Source organism: Solanum dulcamara, chromosome 8 (genome assembly GCF_947179165.1).
Source record: "Solanum dulcamara chromosome 8, daSolDulc1.2, whole genome shotgun sequence".
Taxonomy (NCBI): Eukaryota; Viridiplantae; Streptophyta; class Magnoliopsida; order Solanales; family Solanaceae; genus Solanum; species Solanum dulcamara.
This window is the reverse complement of record NC_077244.1, coordinates 72,523,831-72,550,515: the sequence shown is the minus strand read 5'-3', so window position 1 is coordinate 72,550,515 and position 26,685 is coordinate 72,523,831. Positions and strand designations below refer to the sequence as shown.

Here is a 26,685-nt window from a genome sequence, read left to right as displayed (position 1 = left end):
TTGTAGTTTCTTGCTTTTGACATCTACCACCACATATTGTCTTAGTTATTGTACTATTCTTAGTCTGAATGCCCTGCATCGCTTTTCTTATTTTGTTATGATTTCTCCACTGTTGTTTTTCCTATAAAGTTCATTGTTTCCTTCCCAAACCATCCCTTGACCATCTCGCCTCACATCACCTTCGAACTCCCATTTCCCCCACCTTATTCCACCTCCATAATATTTTATTATATTATATATTAATATTTTAAAAATATTATTTTTTACTTACTTACCAAACATTAAATATACGTAAGAAAATATTTTCCTCCGAATCAAACACACCTATAATGTAAAAATCTATCAAAACCAATGTATGGAGCCCACTTTCCATTTGTCAAAATTTAAGAGGTCTCATACAACTAACAGCGGGTGTGAGACATATTATAAAGTTTCTCAACCCGACTGTTGTTCTGCATCTAGAAAGAGGATAAATTCACAGGAAGTGAAGAAAAAACGACCCGAATGCGATAAAAAGCCCTAAATCGAAGCACACAATCTTCAGCTAATAATCTCTGCAATTTCCAGTCACCCTAAATTGAAGCCATGGCAGGAAGAGAAGTTCGAGAATACACCAATCTCACCGATCCTAAAGGTATTTTCCGACAATTTGGCACACACACATGTAACTGTTAGCTAGTTTTTGGCATTCATTTGCTTTTTAGGTTTAACCTGTAAATGCAAACAATTTTTTGGCAGATAAGAAATTTGGGAAAGGAAAGGACAGGATAGATGACGAGGAGGTCACTTTCCAACGCATGGTTTCCAAGGTTAGCGAATCCCGTTTCTCCAACTTTATATGGTTCTTCGAATTTGCTTGAAGAGGAATGAATTTTGCTTCTGATTTGAATTCCATATATTTTTAGAAAAAATGAGTCCACAACAGAACTTGAAAGTTGATGTTGAACTGTGTGAACCGCCTCATTTAACAGCTTTAGCTATTACTCATATTGAACTGAACTTCATTTAGAAATTTAAGCTGTTAGGGAGGAGACATGTTACTTATTTATTTATTTTAACTCCGCAACAGTTCATAATTCCAGCATAGCATATGTTTCGGTTTTCTTCACATTTGTTTTTTCCCCATCGGATGCTGTTTATTTTTTCATAAACTTGGCCATTTGCTGTATATGACTTTTCATCAGCGTAGTGAAATGAATGATATCTAGGGAAAATGTTAGTAGTGGACTGAAGAACTCTAGAGAAGATAGTATGGTTTTTGATACTGCTGTTTTAATTGTAAGTTAGAATAATCACCATATTCTATGTTGGATGATGTAAAGGTTGGGTCTTTTAATTGAGAAAAGGTGACTCGAGCTTTTTTATTGGGTAGGAGTAACTCTTTTGAGATTAGTGTTATTGATACTAATTTTAAACGCCTCCAAGTTTTCTTACTTACGCAAAGCCTCTACCCCCCCCCCCCCCTCTCTTTCTGTCACTTCCCTCCGCCACCATATCCTAGCTATCAAAAGGAAAAACAGAAAAGAAAAAGTTCCCATTATTGAACTCTGGAAGGATTAATAAAACTGACTGGATCTGCAAGTCCATTTCGTATTTACTGCTCTTTGTATTTACTCCAATGTCCTTCCTCTGTTTTGCTACCGAACATTAAGCTACACATTTGTTTTGTTAAGCCTATAAGCAACTAGAAAATTTTGTTTTAGTAAGGGGAATGCTTGATTCTTCCAAAAGGTAAAACACTTAAAAGAGCTATGGACTGAAATAAGGGAAATATTCTGTCCACCTATTAGCATTTAGATAAAGAGGTTTTTGCAGTATATTTGGATATAGAAAGTGTCTGAGGACAGTTTTAGCACTACTAACTACTACTAAAAAGAATTTGATGGTCTTGAATCATTGTAAGTTCAGATGTGTTAGAAAAGCATGTAATCTCAAGTCATTTCAGGGTTAGATCATGTTATAAAGTATCCATCGTAACATGCCCCAATTTCTGATAACATGCCCTGACAGGGATCCTGGCTTTTCCTACTGGGTGCTTGATGTGTTCAGATGCAAGAGGTTGCTGGGGAACGTGGAGGTTACCTTCATGGAAGAGGCGGTATAGATTCTTGCTCACTATAATTGCTTCCCCCTTTTTCTTGGTACGTTAGTCTGTCCATATAATTGAAATGTGGAATAGTTTCTTGAGCCTTGTTTAAGTTATATATTGCAGCCCTGGACAGCGATGACTTGCTTTACCTGAAGGAGCAGATGGAAGCCGAGGAGGATGCTGAACGCCTTCTGCGACGCACTGAAAAACGTGCATTTCAAGCATTCAAGATATCCTTTTTGTGTTCCTTTGTTTGATTTTACCTCCGCATAATTATATTGAATGGTGACGACGAGTGCTAATTGATTTCAATTGAATTTCATTATTACATAGAATTATTATAAAGGTTGATTTGATGATTTACCCCGTCGGATTTTAGCTTTTGCCTGCAGAGAGGATGTGTTGTGGCTTGTGAAAGTTGAGGACACATATAACTTATCCCCAAAAAATGACAGATATGTACAGTTATCTAGCTGTATAACCATTTACAGCTTCTATGTCTTACTTAACCAGTTTAAACAAAGCTGTTGCTGATTCTTCTCCTACATCTATTCCTCTGCCACTTCGTGTTGAGCCCAAGCCAAAAAGTGGAATCAGGTACAATTGATTAATTTTGCGTTCTTACTTTTAGACACTTGTTCTTCCGTGTCATCTCCCTTGTCTTTTTTTCTCTATTTGGTTTTGTGCCCCAGTAATCAGAAGTCGAATCATCTTTACATCTTGGTAATTTTTTGTGTTCAAATATTCAAGGAGTCAAACTAAGATATTTACTGTTCCTACAGGCAGCAAGATTTACTAAAAAGGGTTTTAGAAGTCAAGCCTAAGAAGCAGAAAGTTTCTACAGGGTCTAATGGGAGTAATTCCATCTCAAGTACACAGGCTATTCCTAGTAGTAGCTCAAATTGCAAGCAGGAGAAGCAGAAAGAGGTCTTGCCAGCTAGACCAAATGACCCGGGAAATGAAACAAAGGTGGATAATCCGATAAAAAGCTTGGTAGCAGCATATGAGAGTTCAGATGATGAAGATTGATTTTATATGGGCTTAAAAATTCTCAGATCATAGTGTTTAAATCACCAAATATCCTTGGCACTGTTTATGTGGCCATTTTGATCAAGGATCCATTGAGCATGTATGTGCGCATAGGCCTAAATCTTCTTACCATGAATTAGCTGATGACTGTATATCGACAAACTGTATGTTGTGTAATTTGACATAGTTTTACACAAAATTTGCATTGAAGTATTGCCGACCTCACAAGTCTCGTTCACACTTTTTTCTTTTCTTTTTCCCTCATCAGAATTTTAGGTTCAATTCCATTGATCAGCTTACAGCTATATTGAACTCCGGAATTTATCCATAAATGAAAGCTACATTTCTTCATTTTTTAAAAACGAAATTAAATCAAATGAGTATTATTAATTTTTAAAAAAATGTAAAACTAAATTATATCAAATTTAAATAAAAAACAATTTTTAATTAATTTAATTTAATTTTTCAATTTGAATAGACGGATCAAGACTTAACGCGGAAGTGGTTTTATACTAGCTAGTAGCTAGAGTAGTTTTTGGAGTCATTTAATAAATATTGGCGTTTAGTTTAGTTACGTTTGGGTTTTCGTATATGGATGTAGGTGAAGTAAGATAAAGAGGTTGTTGATTGGATCGAAAGAGACAACGTAATGCATGTAGTATACGTGTCAGTATTCATGCAGTGCTTCTCCCAGGTGTCCAATTTGTTATTTTACTGGCATCCATCTATATATAAAACACCCCCTCGACGGTATCGTTCTCGGATAGCCTCGTCTTTCTTCATCTTTATCTCTTCTTCTTAAATTAACTACACTTAATAAGCATATTTTGACTGATCATAATTGAGTGTTTTGGGTAAGTAAAAAATATATAATCAATCATGCAGCCACGGAGGTATGAATTTGGGAGGGTGGATGAAGCTACACACCCTGATTCCTTGCGTGCCACCTTGTCCGAGTTTCTCTCTACCTTCATTTTCGTATTTGCTGGAGAAGGCTCCGTTCTTGCTCTTGGTAATTAACTCCTACTAATTCTATCTATGTTTCGAAATTTACATCACAAAAGCACTTAATTACTACTACATATATTCATCTGTTCCATTTTTATATGATTTGTCTGACTAGGCAACTGAGAAAAAAACAGTTCGATGTACAAAACATCTCGCATTAAAAAAGAAGAAAATTATTTACTAATCATTCAATAAGGGTCATGATTTGAATATGAATGTATGTGCAGATAAGTTGTACCCCGATAGAGCTTTAGGAGCATCAAGATTGACGGCAATCGCTCTAGCGCATGCATTTTCATTCTTTGCAGCGGTAGCATCCAGCATGAACGTCTCTGGCGGTCATATTAACCCGGCTGTCACCTTCGGTGCCCTTGTGGGTGGCAGAGTTAGCGTCCTTCGTGCCGTCTACTATTGGATTGGTCAGCTGTTAGGTGCTGTTGTAGCCTCTGCCTTGTTGAGGCTTGCTACTGATGGCTTGGTAAGACCAAAATTTAATAACACTATTTGACTACTAAAAAACTAGATTTAGCTAGGGACAGATTTTGTGGCTAGAAAACAAAATTCGTTGCTAATCCTACTTAGCAACCAATTAGCGAGAGATTTTTGTTAGCTACAAGCAAAATCGCAACGGGCCAGCGAGGAAGTTCGTAACTAAATATAGTGTTTTTTAGTAGTCTATAAAGGTAGAATAAGGATTTTTAGTTTATGCCTTTACAATGACAATTCGTTTTGTTTATTAGATTGTGAATAGATTATTTGTACATGTTAAATGAGTTTTTTTTTGACACAAATACAAGGTTTTAGCTTATTTTATACAATTATTTGTCCTCTCTTTTTGAGTTTAATTATTACAATCTCAATTTTCTTGTGGGTTCAGAGGCCAGTGGGATTCGCAGTAGCACACGGAGTTGGCAATGGAAATGCACTTGTGATGGAAATAGTTATGACATTTGGGCTGGTGTATACTGTTTATGCAACTGCGATTGATCCAAAGAGGGGTAGTTTGGGTATTATTGCACCTCTTGCCATTGCTTTCATAGTGGGAGCTAATGTCCTTGTGGGTGGGCCTTTTGAAGGAGCATCCATGAACCCAGCAAGGGCGTTTGGGCCTGCTTTAGTGGGGTGGAGGTGGAAGAACCACTGGATCTATTGGTTAGGCCCATTCATTGGTGCAGCCATAGCTGGAATTATCTATGAGTTTGGACTCATACAGGCTCATGATGAGGCTCCAGTACACACACACCATCAGCCTTTGGCTCCAGAAGATTACTAAATTTCTGCTCTACTATGAGAGACTTGTTTTGTTTATCAAGTTTGTATGTTGGTCTTTTTGTTACTTTCTTTAATTTTATGTATTTGCATGGAGACTTGTTTAATTTAAGCTGCTTACATTTGTAGTTATAACGTATGTTACTATTTTACAAGGGCGTATGCAGGTTTATCATGCTCGTCGAAATCATATATTAGTTTTATATTTTTTTATAAAATATTGAAATATAGATGTGAGTAAGTGAGGTTTGAAATTTGAAATCTTATAGCTAACTTGTTCTATTTTTTTTAAAAATAAATTGGTAACTCCTTTTTAAGTGGTTATTGGTAGCTTTTTTGGCATTTTAATATATATTTGAATAGATAAAAAATAATTTTGAATCTATAATTTTAAAATTTTAATTATTTTCAGTGATAAGAATCTAAATGTCAAATCGATCAAAATTTATATTTTAGATTCATTTTTTTGTAATAGTGCATTTCGAAATCCTGAATACGTGTCTGACTTTATTTTATATAATTGTGATAATATTATTTCATTAATTATTAATTTTTGCTTTTATTTAACTCTATAGTAGAAGAGTGAAGGGTTAGTCATTGATCGAATGTTAAGCAGTTTAGGGTTAGTTGTTGAGCATGATTAGTCAGTTGCCCCTTTTAACAATTTTAAAAAATAATTAAAAAATCTACGACAAATGCAGTGGGCTGAATCAGTTTGGCCATTATATGCAAAACAGACATGTAAATCGCATTCAGGTAGAGTAGGCATTTGGTTCGGTTCTTCGTTATTTGATTTTGAAAAAGTGTGCATTATATTTTGAATCAAATTAGATTGGGTCAATTCAGTCTTTTTAACTTTGTTTTGATTTATTTTGATATTTTTAAAATAATTTTTTGATACAAATTAAAAAATATACATTATTCGATATTAGATAAATATAATAAAAGACTAAAGAGGGCATATGATATAAAAATTAAAGCGGGTATAAAAATTAGTGTATCAAACTTCGAACCACAGCAACCCAGCAAATAGCCAACATAACTTTATATTTAATTTGGTTACAGTAATTTGGAGGAGAGCTGTTATTTTTTTTTACGTACTCGTGATATTTAAATCAATATGTAAAGAAGCATATTAAGAATATAATTAATTTAAAAAATAATAAAAATATGTTTTAATAGTGTAAATTCAATTAAGACGGTCATACACTTGATCAGAGATTTGTGTACTCGAGTACAATTGAGAACTTTAAAGAGATAGAGTTTGCATTTTCTTCTTTTGTTTTTGTATTGATAATTCGACTCAAATTTTGCTCTATACTACATTGAAGTTTCATACAAAGAAAGTGTTAAAACTCAAGCACGCATATTTCACACAAAGTGAGTTTTGAAACTACTGTATACTATATCAGAATTTTACTTGTAACAGTTTTGAACTTCAACATATGGTGTTTGATTTTTTCGTATTTAAATTAAAAATATTTCAATTAAAACTTTATTCAGTATTAAAAAAATAGCAATTTCTTGATTATACGTCAAACAACATGTGATTTACAAGAATGTTCTTAGAGTTTGTTGATCATGAATTTTTGGTTCAACTTGTCTCAAGAACAAAACTTCCGGTTCAACAAATTTTGTTTTTTTACCTTAAAAGATCGACAAAAGAGGATAAAAAATTTAAGACTAGCCATTATGGTCTCTGGGTGTAATTTCATGTCAACGAACGGTTAGATTTTAAATACCAGTTCAAATGGCCAGCCTACTCAAGTTTTATGATTTCAAGAAGAGATTGACAACTTCATCAGCTCAGCCCATTAAGCCACAACAACCCAGCCCAGCCCAGCCCAGCCCAGCAAGGTGTTATATTTAACTTCCTCTATACCAAAAGGGTTTATAGATACGTGGGGAGCTAATCTCGATCTGCCGCAAGCTGAAAACCCTAGAAGCAGAAAGGGGAAGAAACAGAGCACAACCATGGCGACGCAGGATGTAAGGACTCTTTCAACTAAAGAAGCTGATATTCAGATGATGTTGGCTGCTGAAGTCCACCTCGGTACTAAGAACTGTGACTTCCAAATGGAGCGTTACTCTTTCAAGCGCCGCAACGATGGTATATAGTCTTTAACTTCGTTATCTATCTCATTTCTTTCATTCTCCGTGTCTTTCATTATGTTAAGTGTCTTTAACGTATGTCTATTAGCTGTAAATAGCTCGGGTTTATGCATTATAGGTTGCAGATGCTTATTGTTATTGGTAAATCCACGAACGAATTTCAGAAAAAAATGTTAACAGTTGGAATGTTTCAGAATTTTTTAGTCAGTGGAAGCGCCATTAGTTCGTTTGACAATCAGTAGAGTTGTTTTAATGTCTTTTACTATAAAGTATTCAGCTCTCTCTTTATTTTAATATACATAGACCTACATGGTTGGATCTGCTCATTTTTAAGATTAAGCCGATGTATAAGTAGCTGTCTTCAAGGCGCACTTTATCAAACTATTTTAATAGATTCATATCAATTAGATATAGGGACTTAACTAGAAGTTTGAGAAAGAGAACAACAGTAATGATTATTACAGTTTTGTACTGCAAAAATTCTAAAGCCCATAAATTAATTCATTATTCACGTGGATAGAGTTGAATTGACCAACTCGTTTGGGGTTGATATGTTGTGGCAAGTCGAGCCAATACATATACAATATGCATTGAATGCAAATAAGTATTTTCAATCTGGTAAGGCTGGGTGTGTGGGTCAATGGGTGATTAGATTGCGCTATTTGTAGTTGCTGGTTTCTCTTCTAGATACTCTTTTCATATCTGGAAAGATTATATATATGCATTAGTAGTCACCAATCATTTTATCTCGTATTTTAGTTCTTCTCTCTTTTTTTGTCTGCTTTCATTAAATCTATCCTAGATGTGCATTTGCTTTTTTGTTGAATTTTATTACTACTCTATGTGGCCAGTATATAACTTCAAAATCATGGTGTCACCACAATATTTTCATCAGTAGTTTTTTGGTTTCTCTGTTTGTCTTGACCTAAGTATTTATATTCCTAGGTATCTACATCATCAACCTTGGAAAGACATGGGACAAGCTTCAAATGGCTGCCAGGGTTATTGTTGCTATTGAGAACCCTCAGGACATCATTGTTCAATCTGCCCGGCCATATGGACAGAGAGCTGTCTTGAAGTTTGCCCAATATACTGGTGCACATGCCATTGCTGGACGTCATACCCCCGGAACATTTACCAACCAGCTTCAGACCTCATACAGTGAGCCACGACTCTTGATTCTTACTGATCCAAGAACTGACCATCAGGTTTTACTTGTTATCCGGCTATTAATACTCTTTTTAAACTTGCCAATGATTAATAACCTGTTTGAATACTTTGCAGCCAATTAAGGAAGCTGCACTTGGGAACATCCCAACTATTGCTTTCTGTGACACTGATTCTCCAATGCGCTATGTTGACATTGGTATCCCTGCCAATAACAAAGGAAAGCACAGCATTGGTGTTCTTTTCTGGATCTTAGCAAGGATGGTACTCCAGATGCGTGGGGCCATTGGTCAAGGACCTAAATGGGATGTCATGGTAAAGACCATCTTTATTCATTTTATTTTGCCTTTAGCTCTAACTCCATTGTTTCATTCTGCTGCCGATGGTTGTGTATTCTTCTGAAGTTTAATTGATGATTTAATGCTTACTTTTGCAGTCACTGAATATAGGTTTTTCATTTGCATCTTTTTATTTCTATTTTTGCAGGTGGATCTCTTCTTTTACAGGGAGCCTGAAGAGGCAAAGGAGCAAGAAGAGGAAGTGCCAGCAATCGCAGATTATGCAGACTACTCTGCTAGTACTGCCCTTGGTGGTGACTGGACTAGTAGCCAAATCCCTGATGCGCAATGGACTGCAGATGCTGCAGCACCTGTTGCAGTAGGTGGTGGTTGGGCCGGAGATGGAGGTTAGTTTGTTATACTGTGAAATTGGTTCCTGATATTGTCTGCTAAAAGAATTCAACCCCAACTGAAACTTCATTGCTCTTGAGATCACTCTAGCTGATAAGTCTTTTGCTTCTCCTTTTCCTCCTGCACTATAATTGAGCCTCTTCTGTAAGTAAGCATTTGCCGATTTTTATGTATTTTTTTCATTCCTAAACTTGTTGGCACTAATAACCTTGCCTTTTTGTTTCTGGGATGAATTTCAGCAGCTGATGGCGGATGGGATGCGGCAGCTGCCCCTGCACCAGTTCCTCTACCAGTACCAGATGTTGCCCCTACTTCTGGTGCTGCAGAATGGGAATGAGCCCTTTTCCTTTAAGCTCTTCATCCTTGTTTGGATAAAGATTAGATATTCCAAGTTCTACAATAGATGTTTTTTTAATGGCACAGTTAAAAAGGATTTTGACTTCGTGGATGTACTGAATTATTTAATCATTGCTAGAGAGGTGCTTTTTTGGAGAAAATCATGAAGTGCTTTTGTTTTGAGAGAGTGGAAAATGCGAATTTTGCTGTGGTCATTTCTGTTTCTGCCTTCATTCCAAAATTGTATTACCATGTTTTTGTTTGGATGGTTTACTTTAATCAACTTTCGATCTTGAACATTGATTAGAATAATATTTCATGGTAAAAGTTCTTAGAGCCTGTTTGGATTAGCTTACAAGCTGTAGTTTTTTTTTAACAAGCTCTTAATTTGTAGCTAGATAAAATGCATGGCAAGAAATTGCTATAAGAATCTGAGGCACACTGAAAAGATTTAAATGTTCAAAAATGACCTGCTATAGCTAAATATCACTCAAGGCATGTCTTGTCATTACAGCACTCTTTTTGCGTTTTGATTATCCTGATGCAATATTAGTTCTCCCGTGCGTTAAAATCTTTAGATTCAGTTTATCGAAATTTCTACTGGTGGTTCTTAGAGCTGCTTGTTAACCTGAAAATACGTCCAACTTTTCATCCAAGTTTAAGATTATAACTGATTCTTGCACTAAAGAATTGTACCAAATTGTCGAGTTTGCTTTTCCATCTCTCGATGGACCAAGTTGTTTAAGGCTTCAAAGAGCATAGACCTTAAGTTTTACAGCAATTCTTGATTCCAGGATTCCTAGTGTTCTCTATATGCTGTTCTTTAAGCGACCATGACTATGGTGTGGTGTATGAGTTGCCAAGACCACCATAATGTGCCATGTCAGAATGAGAAGCTCAAGTGTTTTAGGGTGTGTTTGGTTGCTGATCAGTAGTCCGATGGTTGTTGATTGTTGTATGCAGAAGTAAATATTTATCTTCCTTGTGTGCATTCACGTTCCTACAAGGGACCTCTGGTCTCATTAAGTGTTTTTCCTGAATGAGAACATCTCTCAATTCAATAGCATAACATGGTAAAATGACAAAAATAATCACTTTAGTTTATACAATAAACGTAAGCTATTTTTTACTTGCAACTCTATCTCCATGGATAACCAATTAAGAATGACAAAACTTGTTTAGTCCTTGGACTGAAGTTGTATGACTCGTGAACTTCTTCCCCATGGCAGCTAAAGATGAACCATCGGACCACAGAAGCAAAGCATTGAGCTTTTAATTAATTGTTTTTCCTTCACAAGGTTGTCAGTTTTACTGCACCTGTGAGACTGAAACATGTGAACCACTGGAGGATTTTGTTAGCGAAGACATCCAAGCACAAAAGAAACGCCATTAACCATTAACAAGTTACACTGAGGACTTGCCTTATGCAAATAAATGAATTGGTGATGCTGTAAATATACAATGTTCCTTTTTTTCACTGTTGTCCCCTCATTCGCTCAACTAAATTTCTCCCCTTCTCTTCTATGTGACGTGCCCTCTCTTCCAGTTTCTCCCCCATTTTCTTCCCCAAATCAAGCATCCTAGCCCTTCTCCCTATTTTTGTAGACATTGTATCATCTTCTCCAGTAATTTGATTTTTTTCAACAAGCAGCAACAGTTGTCGAGAAGGTGACTTGCATTCTATGTTCTCCTTGATGCTCCTGAGATGACCCTCTTGCTGTTCCTCATGCTTCAACAATGGCTCTTTCAATTCTTCCAAAGGGTGGTTATTTGTGCTAGGCTGCGCTATAGGAACTGATAGGGACGCATGTGGATCCAATGATTTGCTTTGCTGGGCAGACCATCCAACTTTTTTCGTCTTCCCTTGTTTGCATCCGCCATTGCTAGTGGTGCTTCCTGTGTCTGGACTATGCGTAGGAACTGATAATAATGCATGTGGATCCAATGACTTACTTTGTTGAGTAGTCCATCCTGTTTTTCCTGGAATTTCAGTTTTGCTTTCAGCATTTCCATTGGTACCTCCCCTATCAACTTCAGTGACTCGTGTTGCATCTGCAGGTTGGGAGCTGGATGCTTCTTGTCTGTTGGCGTTATTACCTGCACCTTCTCGATTCAGCCATAAAAATGGAGCAACTTGTCGGGGGATCCAGTCATCCTTTTCCGCTAACATGAATGGGATGGATACACTTTCACAGTTTGGAAGTACCAGTGTTTCACGAATAGCACCCTGCATTAGTTATGAAGAATCAGCTTAAGCCTCTAAGGAAATTTCACCTATTTTTGTCGGTACCATCACTAAGTGTGTATTAATTACCATTTCAGAAAATAATAGTGCATATGGGTGACAAAAAGAGAACAATATATTGAAAACGTTGCATACACTGCTCTGTTGAATGTAAAGTTAGATCAAATTCAAGCATCGTACTGCTATACAGCAATCCATAGGAAGCAGAGACATTGTTGGTTAGGAATGAAACAAGTATAAATAAGTAGCTTATCAAAGAGAAATGATCTGATAACAAGAACTTGCAAGGCTGGGAGGTTGAAGAATTTCAAAATTTGGTTGAGTTGTTTTACAAACAAAGAACTTCACAGGATAGTCATGATGCATAGAGATGGGGGAGGGGGGAAATGGCGTCATTTCTGTTAGGTTCTATTATGAGAAACTTCTGATCAGCTTTTCCACACATATTTTGAAATGGATCCCTAGGGTATTGAGAAATATGTGTTTTTTCTCTTGGTAGCTGCAAGCGGGTGATCTTGATGGCGGAGAATTTGTGGAAGAAGAAGATTACTTGTATTAGTTAGTGCTTCATGTAAAGGTTCAGGGGAAGATGTGAATTACCTACTTTTTACATTGTTGGATAGCGTCTTTATTGTGATGAGAAATTCTGAGATGGTTTAGACTTGATTGGATGATGTCAGGCACTAGAAACAATGTTTAGCAGAGCCTTTTAATGAAGGAAAAGAAGACAGGGAGCATGGAACTCTCATAGGTCCTTACATCTCAGGACATTTAAGGGTAGAAAAGAGCCACAATAACAATGGTGAGGGCAAATTTAGTCAAATAGGTGGATAGAAGGTATTTTTATACCAACTCCAATACTTCAGCAGTAGTTTTGGCCCTTTTAAGTAGGAAATATCTAATTATACAAAATAGTATCAGGCTAGATTATTTTAGGAAAGGTACTCTTTGGCACCAACTTGTCTGGGTAATTGTAAAGAATTGGGATTTTATATGGAATCTCCAACCACTCAATAGTATATCTTTTCATAATGATGATTGCTAAAATTACAAGTGCTTTTTTCCAGTACTTACTATTTAAGACTTTTGTCAATATTCTAGAAATTTTAGTTCAGGAGGATACCATGCGAGTATGTTGACCCACTACTGTTGGTCTGTCACAAATAATCTCAAGAAACCTTGACCGACTGATAATGGATTAAGCTAGCGAAGTGTTAGAACTGTTGAAGGTAAACATATTTCAATCTTTAATCACCCCACAATGGTAAAATATTCGAATCATGATTAAGTCAATATAAAGGGCTTAATGAGAAGAAGAGATGTACAGACACATAATCAAATTGTAGTACAGATAAATTCTCAATCTGACCTTGAACCGATTGATTAGGAACAAAGAGAGATGCCCACTTGAGATCTTATGCTCCCCAATGGAAGAGTCCAAGTGGAGATCTATATTGGGCATCGATGTGAATCCAAGCCATATTTGATCTGAAGGTGGTGGCTTTATGTATAGCCTCATAGTTCCTTGAATGGATGCGATCCTAATCCCCAGCGAGAGTGGCACCTGAAGAGTATAAAGATTCAATACTTAGAATGCAATAGAGCTTCTTCCACAATTTGTTTGGTACAAGAAGAATAAGACACTATGTTCCTTCAGTACATGAACCAATAAATTCTTTCGTCAGGCACAATACGATTAAATCACAAATCGTCTAAGTAACACATGCAGTAGCAGAATGCTGCCATATAAGTTCTCATGATTGTATAACGTGTAAATCCTTTTTCATTCAGAATCCACTGCTCAACCATAATTCATATCATGTTCTCCTCAGGGCATCCTCATTTTACCGGTCGTTATCTATTTCTGTTAACTAACAGGGATACTAAGGTCAAATTAATGACATCAACTATAGTTCCTGCTCTGAAACAAAATAAGGAGGTCATTTCAAGTCAACGTACATAGAACTGCTGAAGTTTTGCGGTATTTGACACAAAAGTATTCTTTTAAGTTGCATAAACATAGGTTAACCTGTAGATTTTGACTAACCCAAGTCAAGTGAATTCCTCAAGTAGACCATTTACAAGGAATCAAGCTAAGAAATTACAAGATCTCCAAGATTTAGCTCAAAGGATCATGTATCATGACTTTAAGCCTTAAGGACTATCAGGGAATCAAACAAGGAAACCCAAGGCCAATTAATCTCTTTGAATCAAAGGGATCTTGTGACAAGAACTCTTCTTTAGCTCATTTTCCTTGGAGGCTAACTATTAAGGGCATTTTTTGTACTTTTGTCTCTTGGGTTGTCATAACTATAACCATTTTGTTGCGCTCTTTCTTTTCAGAAAAATGAATTTGGATGAAAAAACCCCTTGTTGAGAGCTTAGAGTATCTTAATTCTTCTTAGCAACTAGTCATTTTAGTTAAAATAAGATAATTAATTCCTCTTCTAGCTTAGTTTAGTTTGTTTCCTTATAGATATTATAGTTTGTGCTTTGGTTTCACTTGGAAGTTAATTTCTCCATCAAAATAGTTTGTTCTTCTTTATATTTTAGCATCCGAATCTGCATCACAATCAGAATCTGCAGCATAGTAAATTAGCACACATAGTATAGGTATAGGGTGGATGAAATGGAGGCTTGCATCCGGAGTCCTATGTGATAAAAAAGTGCTACCAAATCTTAAAGGCAAGTTTTACAAAGCAATGGTTAGACTGGCCATGTTGCATGGAGCAGAGTGTTGACAAGTCAATAACTCCCACGTTCAGAAGATGAAAGTCGTGGAGATGACGATGCTGAGATGGATGTGTGGGCATACTAGGAGAGATAAAATTAGGAATGAAGATAGGGATGGCCTTGATAGAAGACAAGATGTGTGAAACGAGGCTAAGATGGTTCAGACATGGGCAAAGGAGATGCATGGATGCCCCAGTGCAGAGGTGTGAGAGGTTAACTATGAATGCTTTCAAGAGAGGTAGGGTAGGCCGAAGAAGTATTGGGGAAAGGTGATTAGACAAGATATGACACAATTTCAATTTACTGAGGACATTACCTTAGATAGGAGGTTGTGGAGGACACGGATTAGAGTAGAAGTTTAGTTAGATACTTGAGGGTTGTCTCGCTTATTCTTCTTTACTATTAGCCGTACTATGTTTTACACTTCGATTATCGTTGCATCTTGTAATGACTATTGTTTAGGATAATTTTTCAGGTTATCTAAAGTATTTTGCCATGATTGTCTTCATTTCTGTTATTTCTTTTTCTATACTACTTTGGACTGTTTTTTTTTCTTGAGTCGAGGGTTTATCGGAAACAACCTCTCTACCTCTAAGGTAGTGGTAGGTAAGGTATGCATACGCTCTACCCTCCCCAGACCCTATTTTGTAGGATTACACTAGGTATGTTGTTGCACTGGTTTCTGAAACTTTGCTGTGAACCAACAGATACTTTGCAAAAAAATGTATTAAAAATTTCAAGGGAAGAAAATAGTTGTACCTCTGCATTCTAACCACTAAACAGTAACTTTGGCATTAATTTCCTTTTATGTGATGACCTCTTAAGTACCCGCCAGTGCAATGCTCAAGAATACCCCTATGTAAAGAATTAAATTGCTGGCCCTGAATGGTTCTGGTTTAAGGATTTGGTATAAATGGGTGTAATAGTGTAGTGATTCTACCCTCTCCTTCATTTTATTTTTCCTTCAACCCCACAAAATTGAATAGCGGTAATTAATTGCTACTAGTTAATGAATCAAAACCTAAAATAGTTCGGCCAAACAAGATGTTGTGGAGACAGAACTTGAACCCTTGACATCAAGGTTATGAGCCTTGCGAGATACTAAACTGCTCTACCCCATACTTGAACAAGGATTCAATAAGCACCTCCCCCCTATCTGTACAGACCAAACAACACATTATATTAAATAAAAAAGTTGTTACCAACCTGTGAGACCTGCTTGGCAACAGAATTAAAGATAGACTTCCACTTAGACACTTGAGGCGACACATTTGGTGTGCTATTGGAGCTTCTCATCCCATCTGAAAATTCACCTAATTAATACAACAACAACAACAACAACAACAACCCAGTGAAATCCCACAACATGGGGTCTGGGGAGGGTAGAATGTACGCAGACCTTACTCCTACCAAGGTAGGACGGCTGTTTCCTGGAGACCCTCGGCTCAGTAAAAGCATAAATGCATAAAAAATGTTAGATAAGAATAGAAAATTAAAAGCTTTATGAGAAAAACAACAAACAAATAACGAATAGATAACAAATAAAAAAAAAAAGGGCAGCCCGGTGCACTTAAGCTCCCGCTATGCGCAGGGTCCGGGGAAGGGCCCGACCACAAGGGTCTGTTGTACGCAGCCTTACCTTGCATTTCTGCCAGAGGCTGTTTCCAAATAGATAACAAATAAATACAAATAAATAAATACTAATAACAAATAACGATTAAATAAATAATGAAAGCGTCACAGGTAAAATTGAGTAATCAAAGCATAGAAAGTAATAAATAATAACAGAAATAACAGAAATCAGAAGTCACCTAATTAATACACCTTGAAAATCATCTAAATAATTTTTCTTTTAGAAATAGTTGACGATTCCCTTTAGATAACTGCACAAATAGCCATTAAGCATGCCCAATCAAATAAACATATTTTGATTGCAAAATCCAAATTTTTGAGAACATCATAGAGAATATTACCTTCCGTGGCTTGGTCCATCTTATCAACGTTCACTTCAGAATGCTTTTGTTTTCCAAACTTCTCAACCCCTTCTAGAAAATCATATTTTGCATCATGAATAGAATCGGATTCTGTTTCTGGTTCGTCCCCTTCAGGTAAATCAAGGTCCTGAACTGCTACCCTTGTCTCGACATCCAAGATTGCATCACCAGAATACTGAAGATCAATTTCGAAGGCCCAAAACTCATTCATGTCTGAAGGAAGAACCCTCATTGCACGTATATAGGGGGGAAGGTTACCAATATTAACGGAAGTACATGTCACTTCGCCTATGTAGCTAGGAATTCGTATATTTGACAGCGTTCTCTACAAGTAAGAACACACAGAATCATAGGTCAGTTAGACAAAGAAAATCTCTCTTAATTTAATATAACAATGGAGGATGCGTAAAACATCACAATGAAACATTCAAACCTATGAAACTTCAAATAAAGCATTAACCAAATTTCTTGCCATGATAACTTGCATAGGAACTCCAGCTAGTAGTATTAGTACTATTTTGCTTTCCTTGAGCCGAGGGTCTGTCGGAAACAACCTCTCTACCTGCCAAGGTAGGAGTACGGTAGAGTGTAACTCTACCTCCCAGACCCTACTTGTGGGACTATACTGGGGAAGAGAAGAAAATCAACCATTCCAGACCCAATTTCTAAAACGGAAAAGTTACATATTATGGAACCAAATTCATTTCTTACTCAAACACTTGCAGTTGACAAAACTCAATTAATAATATTCCACTTACAGAACTAAGTGCAAAAGATGTTCATTTGCTTCAAAAGCAATAGTTGGAGCAAATTATGATGTCAGTCACCAAAAAGCTTAAATCAAGATAAAACATCTACTAATGGAAAGAGAAAGGAGATTGCAAACCTGAATCGTGGCTTGCAAAGAGGTTTTCATCTGGTCGTTTCTTTTAGCATCAAAAAACAAACGGGATATCAACAAGTTCCAACAAAGAGTTCCTTCATCACCAAAAATCCTGTCATCAGAATCTGCATCAGAAGTAACAGACATTTGACTCCGGCTTCCCGATCCAGTAGATGTTGATGTAGATGAAGGCACTACAACGTCCTTAGTAGAAAAATCAAGAGGCTTTCTTGTTGGAGCCAACTTGACACCATCACCAGCAAAAGCAAGGTCTTGGAAGGAATGAGCTCTCTCACTTATCCTCCTTTCTTCATGATCTGACATTGAAATGCTGCTTCCTTTATTTTCTGGAATACTCTTAGAAGCTTTCTTGCCAAGCTTTTTTAGAAATTGCCGAACTTTTGATGAGGTACCATCAAACTTACTTGATTTATCACCTAAATCAACACTAACGCTTGAATACGGTTTCATAAATGAAGGATAACCTGCATTTAATGATTTCAGGTAATTTTGAAACTCTGTGTTCAACTTGGCAAACCACTTTAGTTTTTCTTTGTCCTCGCAGGAAGCAAGACGAAGGGATTTGCACCATGCTTCCTTCTCCCAACATGTCTCAAGATAAATGTACAGTATTCTACTTCCTTCATATAAAGTTGATGCTCTACACTCTATTTTGATAGGATATCTTTTCGCCCTGTAAGATTGCAGCAGATAACACCAATTGAAGTTGTAAATTATTGTTATTACATCTCTGCCAAACAATTAGACAAGCCACTTACTTAACCGTGTGCTAAATAAAAGGAGATCAACTTCTACATAAAAAGTAAATAACATTACCTTCTCTAATGATGTCATTTTTTTTCTGAATTGTTTACCTCTTGCATTCTGAACTTGTGCACTCCGAACTTTCACAGAGCCCTTGAAAGAATATGGACCATTTCAATTATGTAATATATTATTAAGTTCCACTTCTTTTGTAAGGGAATAACTTATTTCTCATATTTTAAGATAAATTTCACCTGATATTTTATTCTTTATATTGCTTTTTACTGGCTTCTTACGTACTTAAAGTACAGTAGCACTAGTAGAAAATTGTTTTCCTTTGTAAAGGCGATTCTGTAGTTTGTTTTTAACCTGTTATTAACTTATTTTCACACTTCTCTTTTTCTCTCAGGAAGTCTCAACTCCATTTTCAGTTATAGCCAAACTGATTAACTGTCATATGATGATTTTATCTATTATTAACTATTTTTCACATTGAGTGCCAGTATAAGCAAGCCTGCTTCCAGGTCAGCAGAAAGAACAGCTCCATCTCCCCCTTCCTTTGTCTTTGTCTACTCTTCATCCTTGACCTTCTTTCCAAACTCGTTAACACCGGAACACCCGCCATGAAGGTCACTCAAAGTAACCTACTCAAGCTTCACCCTTTGTATTGTACCGCCTGGAAAGAGGTTTGCTAGGCCTTTGTCGAAGAAAGAAGGGGAATCACAAGAAATTTTCATACACCTAGGCCTAATTCCATTTATATATACTTCTTTTGACCAAAACTAATATAAATCTTAACTTTTTCCAGAATATGTCCAATTTAGTAATTATGAAAGTTTTGTCGTAGAATATCATATATTACACAAAATATTTAACTAGACTGTCCTGAAGACAAAGGGAACAAAATCGAGCTATAATATTAGTATGAGGTTGCTCTTGATCCCCACAAGTTCCCACATCAACTATGAATGATAAAGATTGTAAATAATATCACAAAGTCAAATCAGGATATGTCAGGAGGTTCACTTGCTTTTTTTGCCAAAAGAAAAAGAGTGAGACTTGCACAGGTATTGCAAGTTAAATCTAGACAAAGTAATGGAAGACAAAAAAGAAAAAAGTACAGAAAATTGCAAAGCATTGTTCCATTATGTTGCTTTTAGTTCGAAAGTGAGCATCAAAGTGCTTCTTTATATATTGAACAAGCACCACAAACGAGCTAACGATGTAATTGACATCCACCAATCTATGGTGACTATGACAACGCCTAGCAAGTAAAATGAAAAGTTAATATGCTCTATGAAAAACGAAATTCAACATTGTCAAGAAAAAAATGATTGTCCAAGTTTGATTAGGAGAGTAGGTCAAGCTCAACTAGAAGTCTTGATTAGGAGAGTAGGTCAAGCTTAACTAGAAGTAAGAAGACTACTTTCTTGCAGCCCAACATATGAGGGAAATCCATTAGACTTTACTCTTTTTGCATATATTTCCTCGGGAACATTTCCAAATCATACACAGAAGTCCACGCATTAAACAAATGAAAGCAGCCTATGGTCAGTCACATGAATTACCAGTATTTGATTAAGAGGAATAACAAAAAAGTTGGTCTTTTATGAAGTAAAGTACGATGCCAGTTTCAGTTGAATGGAGCTCAAAGGGTGGGTGGAAAGAAGTAGGGATCCTTATCCAAGTAGCTGGACGGATTTACTGGTTACTTTTCCTAGCCGGTAGACATAGATAAAACACTGATTTTACATGGTTATACACATTATAAATGACTAGTACATATATTATACAACTGCCCGTTATTTTTAGTTTAAGTGGTTGGATGAAGGGCTATTTAGGTTCATTCTTCAAAAAAGTAAGTGCTGAAATGGTAACTCATCATTTTCTACCAAAAGGGACAGAATTCAACCTCGAGTCTTCATTCCCGAAAACCTCAATTCCATTTGTCATCTTCTCGAATACCATGGTAGATTATACTCCATTGCGCAACATTAAATATTGTACCTCGCTAAATCAGCCAGCCAATGAATCTATCATGTAATCTCAATTTGCCGCAGAAAGTATGATGTATGACATGTCAAGTGATACTTACCCATAAACAAAAAAAGGATAAAAACAAAACATTACCCTCAAATAGGAACCTTAAGCCTAATTATGCTACTACTTTTTCTTTTCCTCTAGCTCGTGTTTGTTACAGCAAATGTTAGTGGAGATTAAGTGCATCAACCGAAAAGAGAGAGAGTGAGAGGAATCAGCCACTAGAGCATTCATTAAGGTGCATAATGCAAGTCAGACTTCCATCTTCAACCTAATTCAATGAAAAAGATTTTGCTAGGAAAAGTAAAGTCTATTATGGGCAGCAAGAGAGATCTATTTTACATTTGCCTTAGCGGCAATAATTTATCAATCAACTTCTTGATAATACGGGTATTTGGTGTTTTATCTTTTGTCTTCTTCTTCTAAAAATAGTTTTAGCTTTCTTCTTAAATAAACTCTGCCGTTGTCCCAAAATCACACAACCAGAATTTGAACATCAAGTAGTGACAATTACTACAATGAAAATTTTATACTTTTAATACCGACCAGCAAGTGACCTACTTTCACCCAATGATAGTACAGAGATATAAGTAGGCAAATTTGTGGAGATCAGCTTCCAACAGCCAGATTATTTCACGCTCAGACTAAGAAGAATGTTTTGACTCATCTATATGCCTACTCTAGCTTTACTGCTGCCAGCAATACAGCACACAGAATTAGAACATAGCACACAATTCAACTACTTCCGCATACTTCTTTAAAAGAATTGCTTTCTTTTTTTAGAATAAAATCCCAAGATGCCCAAAATCTCAACCAGGGGTTGAAGTTGAACTTCAAATATGGAAAATCCACAAAACAAAAAATTACTTTAGCTAAACACAGCAGCAATTGATCAACCTACTTCCACTATATGAAACTACAAAAATACATGAAGGCACGTTTGTGTGTTTCAGCTAGCATTCAACCACCAGATCAATTCACACTTGACTACGACGAATGCTTTGTACTCATATTTATGACTACCCTAGATTTTATACCACCAGAGCCACATGACAAAAGTACATAGCCAATAACTCAATTGTAGCTAGAGAGAGACTACATAGCTCTTTCCAGATCTGATGCCTCCAAAACTAAGTTATGTACTATATTCATAAAATTGTTAGAAGAGGAACACGAGTGCCAAATCTTGCCAGTGCTTTTATATTGGAAACCAATGACTCAAACCAACTTACACGACCAGAAAAAAATATAGTTTGGCGGTTCAACAAAAATCACCTCAAGATATAATAGTGCTTCCAAACTTACCATTTTCTAGAGGACAAGCTTGAGGCTGAAACAGCTGCTATCATGCAACCTTTCAGTGGAATATCTACATGGGACCCATCTGACTCCGTTAGTACGAGATGATGATCCTTGATTTGGGCAAATTTCTTAGTAGGTGTAACCTCTAAGATCTCTTTCTTGCCCTTTTGCTGCGTCAAGGCTTTGTCCACAGGAAGAGCCTTTGGTATTCTTTCAGATTCTAGAACCCATACTATCCCCTGGGAGGCAGAACACAAACAACAATACAGTAAATTGAAACTGATCAAGTCCATTAAAGAAAATGTGGAAGTAGCTTGAATTGAAAAACAAATTTGATGCCTATCGCACAATGTGAGCTTGTGAGCAATTATAAGTTATCTCTGAGAACACATATCTCTAAACAAAATTGTGAAAAAGAAATATTGTAAATAAGATATTATTATAAAATTATATTAACGGTGAAAATGAAATATTTTTTTAAGGTAATAATATCCTAAAAAGTCTGAAAAAGACGTTAGCCCAGATATCACGGTTATAAAAAATGTCTGAAAAAGAAATATATTCAAAATTATACCCTCAGCTTGAAAATAACAGCAGATCTAATCATCTAAACTGATAATCCCTCTAGCACATCCTATCATGTTTTGTTCAAAGGAAATAATGATGTGATCTCCTCCCATTTCTAATAGAAAAAGACGTTGAGGACCTGTTAGAAATAGATACCTCTTCTAGTACACCTGTTATACTGTCCGAAGTTTCCTGAGATGTAATTTTCTACTCGTTTGCCTTTTCAGAACATTAAAGATCTCTCAAGGACATCTTTTTCTTTCTCTTCTGAGAAGGAGGAGATGACCGAATGCTAAACGTTATTCAATCTTACAAATAATAATATCCGCTGCTAGTAATCTTCTTATCAAGAAAGACCATTAAACTAAAAACTTGGCCTTCCAAGGCCTGTTGGTTTGGTTTGAAGGATTTATTTGGAATATGGTGTCAGGAAGCACTTCTAGTGTTACAGAACCTAAAAAAAAGGGCAGCCCGGTGCACTAAAGCTCCCGCTATGCGCGGGGTCCGGGGAAGGGCCTGACCACAAGGGTCTAAATTATTGAATATTAAATTGAGATGGTTTAAAGAGAGAAACATGGATAGTTACTTTGTGAGGATTCATATAGCAAATCCCACTAGCTTGGAATTGAGGGACTATTGTTATTGTTGAAATTGTTCTCACGAAGCACAAGAATCCACTTGTAAGTTTCAGTTGTACAATGTTGGGATGGTTCTCAACATAAAGTTTCTGAATATGAAAATTCAGGCAATCCCAACCACTGATCATTCACCTTTTAATCTTTCCCAACAGACTTCAATCTTGGCTAGCCATAAATCTCTACACCTTTGAAAGTGAGAAAGACACTGCATTCCAACACTTTATTAAGAACGAAAGATAAGTACTGTTAGTGCCAAAAAAACACTTTGTAGCTGTTTGGAAGTTGTAGAAGAATGTGCTTTGGGAAAGCACAAAAAAATGATACTTATATAACTACTTAATTTCCCCCACTATAAAATCAAAGTGCAATTTTTTTTGCTTGAGCTTAATTTCAATTCTAAACAATAAAAGTACACTATATATTTAACTGAACACTTAATGAAGTACTTCAGTACTTCTACAAAATCTATGGCACTTCCAAACGCCCAAGGCATACACCTTAACCACTTAATACAAGATATTTATGTGCTATGATTGCCGAGATATGCTTTTGAATTGTGCAAGGAATGAAGCCTTTCAGATTCCTTTACCTTAATGTTCAATCATTTAATTTCAACGGCTTAGCACAAGCTCATTCTACAGCCCCTTTTTCTCAAAAGTGAAACAAAAAAAGTACTTAATAAGGACAGCAGGGCACCAATGGGAAAGACCCAACTTGTGACCACACAAAGTCACCGCCAAACAAGCTGCTCGTTACTTTCAAAATCCAATCAATTTAATAAATAATATATCTGTAGAAGTTATTGAACTAAACACACATTTTGTTCTCTATGTACGAGTATATATAGATTGGGCTTGTACATCAATAGCCTTAAGTCTTATCTAGACACACCTACACAGTCTCTATGAATTTAAACCACATCTAAGCTACATCTTATGTAATCTATATATTCAAATGTTCCAATTCCATTCTATCTTTCCCCCTCAATTTGAGCAAGAGGAGGTACAATGTTAGATTGGATGTAACATAAAATATCTAATGAGTCACATAACAAAACCTTTGATGAGGATATCTACTATCTATTTTTCCATAGGTATACTTCTAATAATAAGATCACCATTTGCTAATTTTCCTCTTACAAACAGAATCAATTTCTATTAATTTGGTGAGAACATGATGAAGAGGATTAGCAACCACATAGGTTGTGCTAGTACTATCACAGTAAAGACAATTGGTCGAGGAAGGATTGAACAAGTCCAAAACAGTAACTGAAACCACAAATCCTCAGCCGTAAGCTTGTAACAGTATATTTAGCCTCAGAACTGGGAGGAGAAACTGTGGATTGCATCTTAATTGCCTGAGGAATTAAGTTGGAACCAAGGAAACAAAAATAAAAAGTAACCTAGCTACGAGTGAGTAACAAGATAGCCAGCCCACTCAGCCTAAGGAACTGAGGTAGTAATTTAGGGTACAATTCTATTTATTTAATAATGTCTTAACACGCTATTCTCTTGTTCGGCCAAGCACGTGGAACTACCTTCCTTAATAATGGGCAGTGGTGAGACTTGAAACAAAAACTTCTATCTGCTCCAATGTTATGTAGAAATTATTGAACTGCACATACTTTATATTCAATGTAACAAGTATACATGAAAGGTTAGGGACGTAAATCAATACCCTTAAGTCTCATCTAACACATTCAAATATAGACTCTACATAGACCAGACTCAAAATACATCTAATCTAATCTCAACATTCAAGCATTCAAATTACATTCTATCAATATCTCCAAATAGAATATAATAGGCCAATAGCCACGTGCACACGTGCAAACACACACGGGCTCAAAGAATCACATATACTCTCCTTTTTTTCCAAAATGTCTAGCACTTCTCATCTCCCAAACTTTCAACCTAAATTGCATACCAACATTCTAAATGCCCTTATTCACTACTTGGCTATGGGAAAATTGCTAATATACTTCTAATGTAGTTTCCAAATCTTTATTTTTTTACAAAACGAATGACTTAATCTAGTTAATTTAGCTGTCCTATAAACCATCAGTCAAACTGAGCAGCATAAACAGTAAGCAAGTAAAATGACTTACCTGCTTCAGGTACAACGAGAAATCGAAATCCCCAGTAGACGATAGCGACCCGTTTGGTTTTGCTTTATCCACTTCACGAGCAACTCTACGGTTCAACCAGCGTATCAAAAACACCACACCCACAGCTTCCACTGCAATAACCGTTACTGCTCCTAGAACAAACACTATAAATAGCAACAACATCCTTCTCTTTCTCCTAAAATTTGTCCAACAAACTCAAAAAATAACAGTAACAAGCTTCGCTCTGTCACAAATCCATCATTTTTTTTACAGAAATCTTCGGATCCTTATACTGTTTTGACCAATTTCAACAAGATGAAGAGGAGATTCGAGAGAAAAAGGGGAGAAAATAGGTCACCAGTAATTACGAAGAAAACCGTTTAACCAGTTAAACGAAATTTCTGGGGATAAAGTACTACTTTAAACACATTTTATGGGTTCAAGCAAAGTTGCTAACCAAATTCTAACCAAGCGCTGATTGGATTGGTTTATAAGCTTCTGTTTTCCGCTTTTTTGTAGTGTTTGACTCGTCAACTTAAATAAGCCTCAATAAATAGTTGGGTTTATTTGGATAACTTATTTTAAACAGTTTATTATAAGTTGAAAATAAGTAAAAAAAGTTGATCTGCACCTGTTTTTTTTTTTAATTTATAAACAGTTTTCAACTTATAAGATGCTAACGTAGATTTTTTGAAGTTCTTTACCATATCAAATTAAGGAATGTTATTTTTTTATAATTAAAAATAATTTAATTTTAAAATTATTATTTTATTTTAGTGACACACAAATTAAACGATAAAGTAATATTTTCTTTATATAGTCTATTTTTGAAAAAAGACATTGTTATTTTTCATTTCAATTTTCTTTTCCGGAGCTATTCTAATTAGGAAACTTACGTAAATATACAATAATAAGAAAATATTTATCATTTATAGCAATAAAAAAATAATTTCACTGAACACTTGTAATACATTTATAATACAGTTTTAATACATATTGCAGAAAATTATTTATAAAACATATATAATACAAGTTTTATAGATGGATAATACATTTATCACATATTTTAATAGACTTATAATAAATTATGTTAGTTTCTTACTACACAAACATAATATATATTTTAAAACACTTATAATACATTTATATTGTATGCATAATTCACTTTTAATATAAGTGTAGATTTATCATAATATTGCTATAAATAATAATAAATAAAAAATATCTCTAAAATAGATAATTAATTTTTAAAAAGCACTCAATCAAGTAATTTTTCCTTCTAATTATACTGGTGTGGTCCATTCTGGTTCTATTAGACTGCAATCATTATTCCATCATTCTTACCTGTCCTGGCCCAAATCAGGAAAAAAGGGGCAAACTGCACCTGAAAATGTAATGGGATGCCTTATTTTTGGTAGCACCGTTTAACACATTGTTTGGCTGGTATCTTATTGTATTGTTAGTTTAAAGTCTCTTAAAGTTGACATAAACTTTCACTTAAACATCTTAATTAGACTTTGTTCATTTTAGACACCTCATGTTGTGTCATTTTGACACTTTTTTGACAATCAATTAAAATTATAAAATATGTGTATTACACTCGCTGATGACGTAACATGATGACTAATTAAAAGATGACATGTGGCATTTGGGTATAAAATAATAATTTATAAAAAAAGTAAAAGAAAGACAATTTTTCATAAAAATCAAAT

The 26,685-nt window shown here is 35.6% G+C and overlaps 4 protein-coding genes across 5 annotated transcripts; 3 read left to right on the top strand and 1 right to left on the bottom strand.

The window, feature by feature from the left end:
- The first annotated feature begins 453 nt into the window (after window positions 1–453).
- Window positions 454–3,346, top strand: LOC129901184 (uncharacterized). Its single transcript, XM_055976306.1, has 6 exons — window positions 454–634; window positions 739–809; window positions 2,050–2,098; window positions 2,213–2,320; window positions 2,611–2,686; window positions 2,872–3,346. Exons 1-6 carry the CDS (start codon window positions 586–588, stop codon window positions 3,116–3,118), a joined length of 600 nt encoding a protein of 199 aa, XP_055832281.1. The 5' UTR covers window positions 454–585; the 3' UTR covers window positions 3,119–3,346.
- Window positions 3,347–3,955: 609 nt separating this feature from the next.
- On the top strand, window positions 3,956–5,505 carry LOC129900644 (probable aquaporin TIP3-2). Its single transcript, XM_055975657.1, has 3 exons — window positions 3,956–4,130; window positions 4,354–4,604; window positions 5,004–5,505. The coding sequence occupies exons 1-3, from the start codon at window positions 3,998–4,000 to the stop codon at window positions 5,397–5,399; spliced, it is 780 nt and encodes a 259-aa protein (XP_055831632.1). The 5' UTR covers window positions 3,956–3,997; the 3' UTR covers window positions 5,400–5,505.
- Window positions 5,506–7,280: 1,775 nt separating this feature from the next.
- LOC129898585 (40S ribosomal protein SA-like) lies at window positions 7,281–10,029 on the top strand. Of its 2 annotated transcripts, none has more exons than XM_055973178.1 (5): window positions 7,281–7,505; window positions 8,453–8,715; window positions 8,792–8,989; window positions 9,161–9,359; window positions 9,606–10,029. In XM_055973178.1, exons 1-5 carry the CDS (start codon window positions 7,370–7,372, stop codon window positions 9,698–9,700), a joined length of 891 nt encoding a protein of 296 aa, XP_055829153.1. In that variant the 5' UTR covers window positions 7,281–7,369; the 3' UTR covers window positions 9,701–10,029. The 2 variants fall into 2 exon arrangements, with proteins under 2 accessions (XP_055829153.1, XP_055829152.1); XM_055973177.1 differs by having other exon boundaries at window positions 7,282–7,505; window positions 9,603–10,029.
- Window positions 10,030–10,700: 671 nt separating this feature from the next.
- On the bottom strand, window positions 10,701–25,425 carry LOC129901699 (uncharacterized). The gene is made up of 7 exons (XM_055976950.1): window positions 24,974–25,425; window positions 21,665–21,900; window positions 17,558–18,248; window positions 16,651–16,996; window positions 15,884–15,978; window positions 13,314–13,508; window positions 10,701–11,926 (listed from the first exon to the last, which is right to left on the bottom strand). Exons 1-7 carry the CDS (start codon window positions 25,154–25,156, stop codon window positions 11,174–11,176), a joined length of 2,499 nt encoding a protein of 832 aa, XP_055832925.1. The 5' UTR covers window positions 25,157–25,425; the 3' UTR covers window positions 10,701–11,173.
- Window positions 25,426–26,685: the final 1,260 nt, after the last annotated feature.

Excerpts from the sequence above, each read along its gene's own strand:
- LOC129901699 (XM_055976950.1), bottom strand. The coding sequence starts at position 25,156 with ATGTTGTTGCTATTTATAGTGTTTGTTCTAGGAGCAGTAACGGTTATT. Across the intron at positions 16,997-17,557 it reads CTTTGCAAGCCACGATTCAG|AGAACGCTGTCAAATATACG; the intron begins GTTTGCAATCTC and ends TCTTACTTGTAG. Across the intron at positions 11,927-13,313 it reads TCCTAATCAATCGGTTCAAG|GGTGCTATTCGTGAAACACT; the intron begins GTCAGATTGAGA and ends TAACTAATGCAG.
- LOC129901184 (XM_055976306.1), top strand. The coding sequence starts at position 586 with ATGGCAGGAAGAGAAGTTCGAGAATACACCAATCTCACCGATCCTAAA. Across the intron at positions 2,321-2,610 it reads TGCATTTCAAGCATTCAAGA|AAGCTGTTGCTGATTCTTCT; the intron begins TATCCTTTTTGT and ends CCAGTTTAAACA. Across the intron at positions 2,687-2,871 it reads AAGCCAAAAAGTGGAATCAG|GCAGCAAGATTTACTAAAAA; the intron begins GTACAATTGATT and ends CTGTTCCTACAG.
- LOC129898585 (XM_055973177.1), top strand. The coding sequence starts at position 7,370 with ATGGCGACGCAGGATGTAAGGACTCTTTCAACTAAAGAAGCTGATATT. Across the intron at positions 7,506-8,452 it reads TTTCAAGCGCCGCAACGATG|GTATCTACATCATCAACCTT; the intron begins GTATATAGTCTT and ends TTATATTCCTAG. Across the intron at positions 9,360-9,602 it reads TGGTTGGGCCGGAGATGGAG|CAGCTGATGGCGGATGGGAT; the intron begins GTTAGTTTGTTA and ends GATGAATTTCAG.
- LOC129900644 (XM_055975657.1), top strand. The coding sequence starts at position 3,998 with ATGCAGCCACGGAGGTATGAATTTGGGAGGGTGGATGAAGCTACACAC. Across the intron at positions 4,131-4,353 it reads AGGCTCCGTTCTTGCTCTTG|ATAAGTTGTACCCCGATAGA; the intron begins GTAATTAACTCC and ends ATGTATGTGCAG. Across the intron at positions 4,605-5,003 it reads GGCTTGCTACTGATGGCTTG|AGGCCAGTGGGATTCGCAGT; the intron begins GTAAGACCAAAA and ends TTGTGGGTTCAG.